This window comes from Amborella trichopoda, chromosome 12, assembly GCF_054954075.1.
Source record: "Amborella trichopoda isolate Santa Cruz 75 chromosome 12, AtrichopodaSantaCruz75HAP2 v2.0, whole genome shotgun sequence".
Taxonomy (NCBI): domain Eukaryota; kingdom Viridiplantae; phylum Streptophyta; class Magnoliopsida; order Amborellales; family Amborellaceae; genus Amborella; species Amborella trichopoda.
In genome coordinates this window covers 38,328,627-38,339,310 of record NC_142347.1, presented here as the reverse complement: position 1 = coordinate 38,339,310, position 10,684 = coordinate 38,328,627, and the positions used below count along the sequence as shown (strand labels likewise).

General features: G+C 37.0%; 1 protein-coding gene across 1 annotated transcript; it reads right to left on the bottom strand.

The window, feature by feature from the left end:
- Window positions 1-298: 298 nt before the first annotated feature.
- LOC18446880 (Leucine-rich receptor-like protein kinase family protein) lies at window positions 299-5,023 on the bottom strand. Its single transcript, XM_006856976.3, has 2 exons — window positions 2,384-5,023; window positions 299-1,209 (listed from the first exon to the last, which is right to left on the bottom strand). Exons 1-2 carry the CDS (start codon window positions 4,902-4,904, stop codon window positions 821-823), a joined length of 2,910 nt encoding a protein of 969 aa, XP_006857038.1. The 5' UTR covers window positions 4,905-5,023; the 3' UTR covers window positions 299-820.
- Window positions 5,024-10,684: the final 5,661 nt, after the last annotated feature.

Sequence of the window (10,684 nt, the reverse complement as noted above, 5' to 3'; positions counted from 1 at the left end):
TATATATATTTAGGGTTTTAAAATTTTTAATATTTAAATATATCTGATTTTTTGATTTCGATTTTTTTAGCCTAATCCGATATATTGGCGATCTCTTTACATGAAGTATTTTTGCCGATCTATATTTTTTATCTGATTTTTGTATCCAACTTTTAAAAATAAAAACAATTAATTTCTGATTTCATAGTGAGCCAATTTATTGATAATCCCTGACTTGCCAACTATCCCCCTATCTAAAAAGTGAAAAGATAAAATGCAAATGATGGTGAATGAACGGATTTGCTGTAATACCGATTATGAAGTGAAGGGGTTATCATTGTGTTCCCACTCTCAATTAAGAAAAGGGTGTGGTTTATACAAAGCATCAACTTTGTAAATCAAAATAAGGAGCATCGACTACAAAAGCCATGTCCTTTATTCTAAATCAATATGTATTGAAAATAAATCACAATAAGAATAATAAAAAAAAAAACTGATTTTGCCAATACGGCATTGTCTCCAAGGACTTCAAAAGTTAGTTTGGACACCAGCACTGCCTTTGTCAAAAAAATGATCTCTCTCTTATCATCTCCCAAAAAACGATCGCATCCACACCATCAATTTAGGATAAACGATCACATCCACACTGTCAAAATCCGTGCCGTTGATCTCCCATCTTGGTTCGACTGAGCTATCAAGCTTACGATGAAGACCACTAAGCCATGAATCTAATGGTGAAGGCCACTAGTGAAATGAAAGCCTTTGCCTACCGACCTTTTCCCCCTTTATCCATGCCAACTTCTTTTCTTTTGAGATCCAAAAAGGGAGAGAGCACTATGATCTATGAAGAAGACGCCACAACATCAGATTCAGTGGTTGTGTTCTCCTCGGCGATGAATTGCTTTAATCGGCCCAATTCATCGGCGATCTCCATCATTGTTGGCCTCTTCTTTGGGGTACGTTGGGTGCATAGTAAACCAAGCTCGATCAATTCTATGGCGATTAATCGCCTTAGCCTTGGAGAAGACAAGGTCTCATCTTCTATAGAGACGGTCCTTTCTATTATAGGGTCCATATTGTGGGGGTAGTGTCCTTTCACCCAGTCTTGTAGGGTAAGTCCTTGTTGGAACGTTAGGTCTACGGGTCTCCTACCCGTTACCATCTCTAACACTAGGATCCCAAAGCTGTAGACATCTCCTTCTGTGGAAGCGTTGCGTCCCAAACCATATTCTGCATGTCAATTAACCAAAAAACATAAGTATGCATATAAGTTCCTCTGTCACAAGAATCCATTGGGCTAAAAACCTACTTAAGAGTTTTTTGTTTTTTTGCTTTTTTTTTTTTCTTTTTTTTTTTTTTTTTTAATTAACATTTTTTTATTCACTTTATAATCACCGTATGGTATTTTCAAGAAAAGAGATTGATTATTGAGTTTCTAAACACTCGGATTTTCACTTTCCCAAATTCTAGAGAGTCTCTATTCAATTTTAGAACATTATTTTTGGGGAAATTTATCAAAACTAACCTAAGACTTGGGCTATTTAATATTCTACCCTTGGTGTTTTGTGGTTTGAAATCTCTTTTTGAAGTATCATTTGATGGGCTAATCTGGAATTTGATAAAAATAATGATAGTCATTCGAAATCAGATCAAATAATAGGGCAAAGACGTTAAATAATTCTAGTCTTAAATGTAGTTTGATATATTTTCCTTGTTTTTTTAGGGTGCATGAAGAGTGCATATAACTTTTTCTTTTTGTTAATGAGATTGGTCATTAGGTCGAGGAGGTTAAATCACCAAAATTCCATGTCCTAAAACTCAAAGTTGGCAAGATTTTACCAGAGGGTGTAAATGCATGATTAGCGGCAATGGAAGCATATAAGCTTTTGGCTTTACTATATACAGGTATGAAATTTAGGTTGAATTGTAGGAGTGGCCATATACCGGGCTGCCCTGGCCCTAGTCCCTAAAGGGCTGGTCAGCCTGGCCGGGCAATGATAAAGCCAAAAAGGCCCTGGCACAATCAGGGCAGGCCCGGGCCAAATACAATAAACATAAGAAAAAAACAATAATAAAAATGGGCTAGGCTAGGCCTGGCGGAGTCAGGTTCGGTCCTATTGTAGACCTGACCCAAGCCAGGCCTGGCCTTTTCCTCAGGCCTTGTTGACCCTAGCCTTCAAGGCACATTTTGTAGCCTACGTCCATATTGTTTTAGGGCCAGACAGACCCGGCCGGCGGGGCCATCAGGCCCATTGCCAGCCCTAATGATTGGTGGCTTCATGGAAAATAAAGATTATGAAAGAAAAGATCCAAAATGAATATGTTTTGGTAGGGAATATTGTAGGTATTTTTATAATTTCGGTTTTAGCCTAGAAAGCAAACAATTGGTTAAGAACTCACTCACCTGGTGCAATGTAACCAATCGAACCACAAAGTAATCCAGTGCCCGAGCCACTCGAGACCTCCTCTGAACCCATGGCTCCACTTCCAGCGAGCCTGGCCACCCCAAAGTCAGCCACCAATGCCCCCATCTCCTCATCCAAGAGCACATTACTGGGCTTCAAATCACAATGTATAACCCTAACTGGTGCATGATGGTGCAAATAGGCCACCCCCTCAGCTATATCACTGCATATGTGAACCACTCTAACCAGGCTTAAACCACCTTGTGGTCCATAAAGATGCGTCTCCAAGCTCCCATTGGCCATGAAAGGGAGCACCAGAGCTTTGAAATCAGGCTTGCTGCAAGCTGTTATGATTTTGATGAGGTTTCGATGTCGAATTCTCTTCAAGACTCTGCATTCTCTCTCAAAGCTTTTGGTGTTGCTCTCTGTTACTTGTAAATCTAAGACCTTCACTGCAACAAGAGTTTGGTCCTTTAGGGTGCCTTTGTAAACATGGCCGAACCTTCCCGAGCCCACTAGGCTCGATGGGTTGAACCCATCTGTGGCTTCAGCTAGCTGATGCTGGGTCAGGCGAGGAAAGCTCAAAACCTTTAGTAGATCTCCTTCTCCTCCATCGAAAATCCCCATTTTCTTTCTCTTTAGAGAGAGGTAGTAGCTGAAGCAGCAAACTACGCATGGAGTTGCAGATACAGTGAGGAGAATTGGTAGTATAAGAGACTTTTTGATATGTTTCTTGGCTTGAGTGCTTCCATTACAAGGAGGAAGAAGGACTTTTATAGGTCCACCACATAGCTTCGAATTACCCTCGAAAGCGGCCATTGTTAGGGTTTTGAAGACACCAGTGGCCGGAACCTCTCCAGAAAAGTCATTGAAAGAAAGGTTGAGAAGCCTAAGAGTTGCCAAGTTTTTCAAAGATTCAGGCAATTCGCCAGAAAAATTATTGGAAGAGAGATCAAGAGTGTTGAGATATGGCAAGCTTCCTACGGATGAAGGAACAGTGCCTAAAAAAGAATTATGAGAAATGTTTAAGTACTCGATAGCTATGCAACTCCCAAGCTGAGGAGGAACAGAACCTGTAAAATTATTTGAAGATAAATCAATGGCTAAAACCATCTCCATTTTACTGAGCTCTAATGGCAGAGGCCCCTCCAAATAATTTCTAGACAAATTCAGATAGAGCTTTAAATTTCGCAAGGCTGCAACTTCTCGTGGTATAGTCCCATTAAGAAGGTTATGAGAGAGATCAAGGATCTCTAAATTGTTGCATCTTCCTAAACTTGGAGGTATAATACCAGAAATCTTATTCTCGTAAAGTAACAGTCTTCTAAGTTGCATCAAATTGGATAAAGTTGCAGGAATCGAACCCGAAAGGTTATTTTTTGACAAATCTAACAAACCCAATTGCTTAATCTCCCCCAAAGTAACTGGAATTTCCCCTGTGAGAGAATTATTGGATAAGCAAACTCTCTCTAACTTAGAAAGTCTGCTAATTTCAGGTGGTATAGATCCTGAAATGAAGTTACTGGACAAGTTCAAGAGGGTGAGGTTCGAAAGCTCTGCGATACTTGGCGGCAGGTAGCCATGTATAGCGTTCTCCTCCAAATGTAGCTGAATCAAACTAGCTGGAAGAAGCTTTCCAATATCCATCGGAACTTCACCGCCAAGTCTGTTTCCTGCGAGCTCGAGCTCCTGTAAATTCAAGCACTGGGTAAGAGAGGAGAAAAATGGCCTCAAATTGGTGTTGTTTTCATGGCTCACAAATTTATTATAGGAAAGATGAAGAAATTGGAGGTGATTCATGGCTCTAACAATGCTTGTGGGCAATTCCCCAACCAGAAAATTTGATTCTAAGTCGACCCATTCGAGCTTCGATGAATTGGTTAAAGACTCGGGCAAATTTCCAACAAGCCGGTTCGACCATAAGAGCAAGAACCTCAGCTCAGGCAATCGAAAAAATCCAATCTCACCACTCAAGCTATTGTTTGATAAATCCACATACTGAAGAGAGGTACAATTATAGAACAAACTAGGGGGAATTTCGCCACTAAGAGAGTTGGTGCCTAGGTCCAAGTACTCGAGCCCAGTTACCGAGCCTAGTTGCACTGGAATCGATCCTTCCAGCATATTTTCAGCTAAGCTCAATTGCTGTAGCCTCAACAGTGATCCAATTTCACCTGGGATATGACCCTCAAAGTAATTTCCTGATAAATCAAGAACATAGAGAGAGGAGAGAGAACAAATAGATGGAGATATAACACCATGCAGTGATTTTCCATTCAAATCAAGCTGAATCACTTTAACATTCCGGCCACTTTTCCGGCAAGTTATTCCGGTCCATTTACAAACCGGTATGGTGGTATTCCAATTTGAGAGAGAAGAAAATGGATCCATTGCAACACCACTCTTGAAATCCATAAGGGCATTCCTGGTATTTGAAGCACCCCTTAGCGGTTTTCCGGCCCCAGAAATTGTACGGACGCAGATGAATAGGAGGATAAAGAGTTGGAAAATGGAGGCCATCGCCGGAAAAATAGTGGGTTTTGGACGGAAAATGATGAGCTAAAGAAAAAAAAAAAAAAAAGAAAACCAAAAAGAACATGAGCTATGTAGGTGAGCAATAGTTGTAGGGTTTAAACAGTGGATTTTGATTAGACCGTAGTGGGACTTATATATGTATGGCCTTTAGTCTTGCCCCTTGCACGTGTTAATTTTTATACGTGTGATTTCTTTGCCTAACCGCCGTTTGCGTGTCGTGAATGGTGGCGGTTTTGACCTATTGCAAAACTTGACGGCGCTGAATTTCCGTTTGTGACACATGGGACGACCCGAAAAAAAAAAGTTTTTTTTGTTGATGCCACGTCAGAGTCCCGCTTTTTGTAAGCTAGTGGACTGCGGAAACTGCCACGTGGATGCCCAATGCGGGTCCAGTGATGATTGATGACGTGGACTCGGACTTCTACAGGGTTTCAGAAGCGTAAATGTCGGATCATAGGAAACGGCCGTTTCTTTGTAATAACGGTGACGTCTACATATTCGTGAATTATATCCCACAAAAAGAAGAGTCGACAAGGAAAAAGGCAAGGGAGAATTATAAAAAAAAAAAGACAAATATCATTCTCATCGTTTTAGTCTTTTTTTCAATTAATTGGAATCGGTTAATAAAAATATATAAAAAATAACAAATTATTTTGAGTTAATTATGTGCGTACCCTGTATATCAAATTATTGGTCAGAATAAATATCATTTTATAAAACTGGAACATATATGGAGAGTAATATAAAGTCTATCGATCCTTTAATGCACCCTTTGTACAAGTGGGTTTGATGTTTAATGTAAATAGATCAAGCCTAAATGTGGGTGACTATGAGAAATTAGCATTATTTGGGTTGAATTCTTTCAAAAGGATGCAGAAAAAAAATAAATAAATAAAATAAAAAACTAACTAAAATCGTTGATTTTACGTGCTAATTTTTAGGCAATTTTAGTTGTTTTTTGAAGTGATATGATAGACCCTAGAAACCCTAATTGTTTCCTTTCGATTGCAAGCATAAATAATACAATGTAATATCCCATTTCAAAAACTCGAAATTCAAATCTAGCCTCAAATTTCTCAAAAACTGTAAAAAAAGAAAATAAAAAAAACTGATTATCAGAATATTGCTGGATATTGCCGGAATAATGGTACTGTCGCCGGAAATCCTCCTTGCTTGAGCCGGTCAACCGTTTAGAGAGAGAGAGAGAGAGGTTTGAGAAAAATCGAATTGAAGGCGGAAAGAAATGGGTTTATGTTTTTAAATTGGTCGCAGAGAGGTCCAAGGACTCAAACCTCAGATCGCATATAAAAGCTATAGCGATCCCAGGATTCCGAGATTGGACCGATATTTTTTCTAGCGGTCCGATGATTCGAACCTTGGACTGAATGGTATAAGCTCCATCCCGTCGGGCACTGCCCTATAAATGAAAATTAGAAAAAAAAAAAAAAAAAAAAAGTAAAATACAGTCCGAAGATTGCACCGAGGGCTAATTTAGTTAAAAAAAAAATTTACGTCGAACGATCGTAGATTTAATATACAGAGCATATTATATTTTCCCTACTTATTATGCAGGGGGTCTAAGTAATTTTCTCAATTATTTTTTAATATGTAATTGTAGTTTTTGAATATGATCTTTTTCACAACAACAACAATTCTTAGCAATTTACGATCACGTCCCTCTAATATGCGGTGTTATGAAATAGTCTGAAAAGTTTTTGTATCGTATGTTCATCGCCTCTCCTCTTCTTTTTTAGCTCCTCCCAAATTAACCCTACTTCGAACCTCGAAAGTCCAAAATCATAACGAAATTCTTGATTTCAGTCCTTTAAGGTACAAACTCCACTCAATTCACTTCAGGTGTTCACGGTTGAGAGTAATAGGACTTTGGATCTCGAAGGACGAAATCACTCGAGCAAAATTCTTGTGGGCTTTGGTCCGAAGTCATCCAAAGTAGAGGTACCAAGGAAAAAATAAATGAATAAAAAAATAAGAGAAAAAGTGGTTATGGACATAAAAACAGAAATTTGAGAGAATTTTCGTAATAACAGTAATTTATGGGAACACAATTTATTTATAAGATAGAGTTGATTTTTCTTCTTATGGGCCATATACTTGTGTCAAATCTCAAACCTTGTGACAGCCATTGTCCCGTCATCGAATGGCCGTTATATCAAATTCAAAGCCGAGAGTTTGGTATAACGGCCTTTTTATTCAAACAACTAATTACAATTAAATAATATAACTAAGGTACTTTGCATATGAATTACATAGGAACCGGCCGTTTTTCTTAACCCTTGCTTTCTGGTTTGGATGGGTGAGATGAGGAGTACAAGGAGCTTTGAGAAGGGGTGAAAAAGAAAGCAAATTTATATAAAAATCACAAAATCAGGGTTAGAGCTTAGGTTTGGACTATTATTTATATACAAAAAGATTGAAACTTTGGTGCTATACTGCCATGCCTTACTATTTAAGGACATAATCTTTGCTTAACCTAGCAAGACAAAACATGATCTTGTTTTTTTGGGGAATAATGTTTCATTAAATGGAATTCCACCCAATTGAACACCCCCTGCCAAATAGACACTTCTCATTGTTGGGTTGGAAGGCACATGTGGTTTGTACAAGGCAAAAATCTTAAATAATAAAAGTAAGGCATATTTTAAATCATGCCAAAAGATGCATTAATTTTTATTTTTAATTATAAAATTTAAAGCTCTAAAAATGATGCAGATAAAATTAACTTTCAAATATAGCCATGTGGCTGCCTAATGCGATACTGTTGATGACATTGTGATGATGTGGATAGCTCGGTTTCGAACCTTGTACTGTGGTTCAATAATGGAAGTACCGGATCTTAGCAGAACCGGCCATTTCATTGTTATAACAGTAACAATCTACATATATGTGAGCCGCCTATGTTAAACTGAAAAAGAAATTAACAAAAAAATCTTGTTTTATTTTCATAATTCAAAAATAGTTCTAGATATTTTACATTTTACAGTCAAGTATCACTATTTGAAAGCACGTGATGTATTTTAATTTTGTCTTTTATATACATCAGACTAAGCTTAAATTTGGAACGTTCTTACTTCTCAGCATCAAATACCCATACAAAATTTTGAAAAAAAAAAGAAAGATAAAATATATTAAATTGCCAAAATAACCCTAAATATTGTAGGGGTATTTTGGTTATTTCTGATTTGAATTATTTATTTATAAGTGTGTGATGATGAATAGTATTAAAATATCAAATATGGGCTTAATCCAATTTATAGAAGGGTAAGGTTTGTATAAAGTGTCAACCTTAAACAATAACAGTAAGGTACATCTCAAAATCTCATTAAAAGATGTATTTTCATACAAAACCTCGGTCATGACCTAAAAGTCTATTTTCCAACCCTATAATGAAATTGAAAGATCCGAAAATGGTACAAATCTAGTAAATCTATAAGCACTTGAAAATCTTGAAAACGGACCGTCAAAATAATGTGTTATAACATACACTATTTTTAGAACTTAAAATTCATTTTTCTTTCATATCTATATATATCGACGTCAAGATGATGACAAAATAGCTTTGTTCGATAGGTTTTTTAAGTACACCTTAAGGTTGAGACCTTATATAAATTTTTTGCTTTATAGAAAAATAGATAAAATTAAAATACTCTTTATGCGTCTACGACAGAGGAATCTATGCTCATGTCCCTCAAAATTTTTTTGTTATTATAGGAGTTCCCCCCATTCTTGTCTTTTACATTTATACCCATTTTTTATTTCTTTCCAAAATGCCCCCAAGGGCTTTGGATCAAGTCATGAAGGATTTTTTACTGCATACTTCGAAGGTTTGTAGTGGACTTTGAATCTTGACTTCCGATCCGGAGTGAAGAGGATTTCTAGGACTTGATTTCATATCTTGAAAATTCGAATTAAAAAATCTCAAATAGTATACCAGCAATTTTCCTGTTAACGGCTGTTATATCAAATTTAAAGCCATTTTATTCGAGCAACCAGTTGCCATTAGATATCATACTTTATTCAAATAACCAGTTTTCCTAGAGCGCATATATTATGCTCCCTAGGGAGGATACTGCACATCTCTTCCCTCGTTTAAAACACCTACTTAGAAGGAGTTTTTTTTGGGAAACATACTAGATGATTATTTTTAAAAGAAAAAAAATTAAATTTTAAGTTTTGTAACACTTTGTTCTAGCCCTTCAAGAATTGGATGGTCTTTATTCAATTTTGAGGCATAAGTTTTTTCTATTACATATCAAGTTTATTTCAATTATTTTGTTTTTTTTTTTTTTTTTATCGAGATTATTTTATGGGTTATAAATATTATATCCCTAAAATTTGAGATCCAAAAAATATTCATAGCATATATTTTATCTGAGGGAGTAAATGGACATAAGGGTGGCAATGGACCCGACCAGACCCAGGACCCAACAGGTATACCCGACCTTGAGTCCGGATATGGGTCCAAATTTTGGATTCGAATGGTCGGGTCCATGTCCAAAACCCGAACCCGAATACTATTCGGGTCCAGGTCTGGAACCGGGTCCAGCCAGACTCGACCTATTGCCACCCCTAAAGGGATAGTGTCCTCCATAAGCAGGAAATCCAAATCACCTTTTTCTTGCTTTCTGGATAGAGAAATCATATAAAAATTACTCAACTAGCATAAAAGCTAAGGCATGGAATATTATTATATAAAAAGAGTGAAAGTATGGTCCTATACTGCTATTGTCTTATTATATTGAGGACATAATCTTTGCTTACCTACCAAACCAAAGCATAATCTTGTTTATGGGGAATAAGATTTCATGAAGTGGAGTGCGCCTCAATTGAAGAACACGGCGCAAACACGCCCTACCAAATACACACTGAGGCCGCATTCCGACCATCTTAGTTTAATGTGCGTTTAGTTTGAAACCCATGTTTGATTTACACCATCTTAGTTTAATTGTGCTTTTAGTTTGATTATCTACTTTAAAAATGGATAGCATGTGATTTGCTCGACTTTTAAGAGAGGATTTTGAGCAAAGACTACTTGATTACGATCATAATTTCTTAAATGTGTTCAGATTTTGAGTCAAACCTATAATCTAAATTTTTCTTGGGCAATATACACTAAAATTGATATAATTTGGATCAATAGATCATAGTGGTAATGTGGATGATTAGACTCGAAAGTCAAAACTACGAAATATCTATCATCATCCACGTCTTATTTAATTATTTAGGGTCGGCTAAACCAGTATAGAAAAAATCAAACCGCAACGGTGAATCGGATTTGGGGTCAAAAGCGGTTCAACCGGCCTAACCGGTAAACCGGCCGGTTCAACTGGCCTAATTGAGCAAGTCTCCGGTGGTCAAAAAAATATTTAAGGTCCAAAAAATATTTAAAGTACGATACTGGTGGATTGTTGATGAATCAAGATGATGCAAAAAATCCCCAAACATGAAAGTTAATCCATTTGATCGTGCATGGTTGACAGTTAAATTTTTATAATTGTAAGTATACAACAGGCGAAAAAAGAAGCCTTAAAATTGGTATTTAAAAAACCCAACAATCAAACGCTACCAAATTATCGATTACCAAATTATTGATTATAATCATATTATCATTGTATCTTGTCCAAGTATCCAACAACTTGGGTCTTGATGAATTGGCACCGATTCAATACACGCTTTTATAAAGTACGGCATGCGATTTAGCAAATCTCTACAGTCTACACCCCAAACCGAAAAGAAAAAATCACATC

Bases quoted from the DNA above. Each gene is read 5' to 3' on its own strand.
- LOC18446880 (XM_006856976.3), bottom strand. From the start codon at position 4,904: ATGGCCTCCATTTTCCAACTCTTTATCCTCCTATTCATCTGCGTCCGT. The intron at 1,210-2,383 runs GTGAGTGAGTTC...ATTGACATGCAG, and splicing joins GATTGGTTACATTGCACCAG to AATATGGTTTGGGACGCAAC.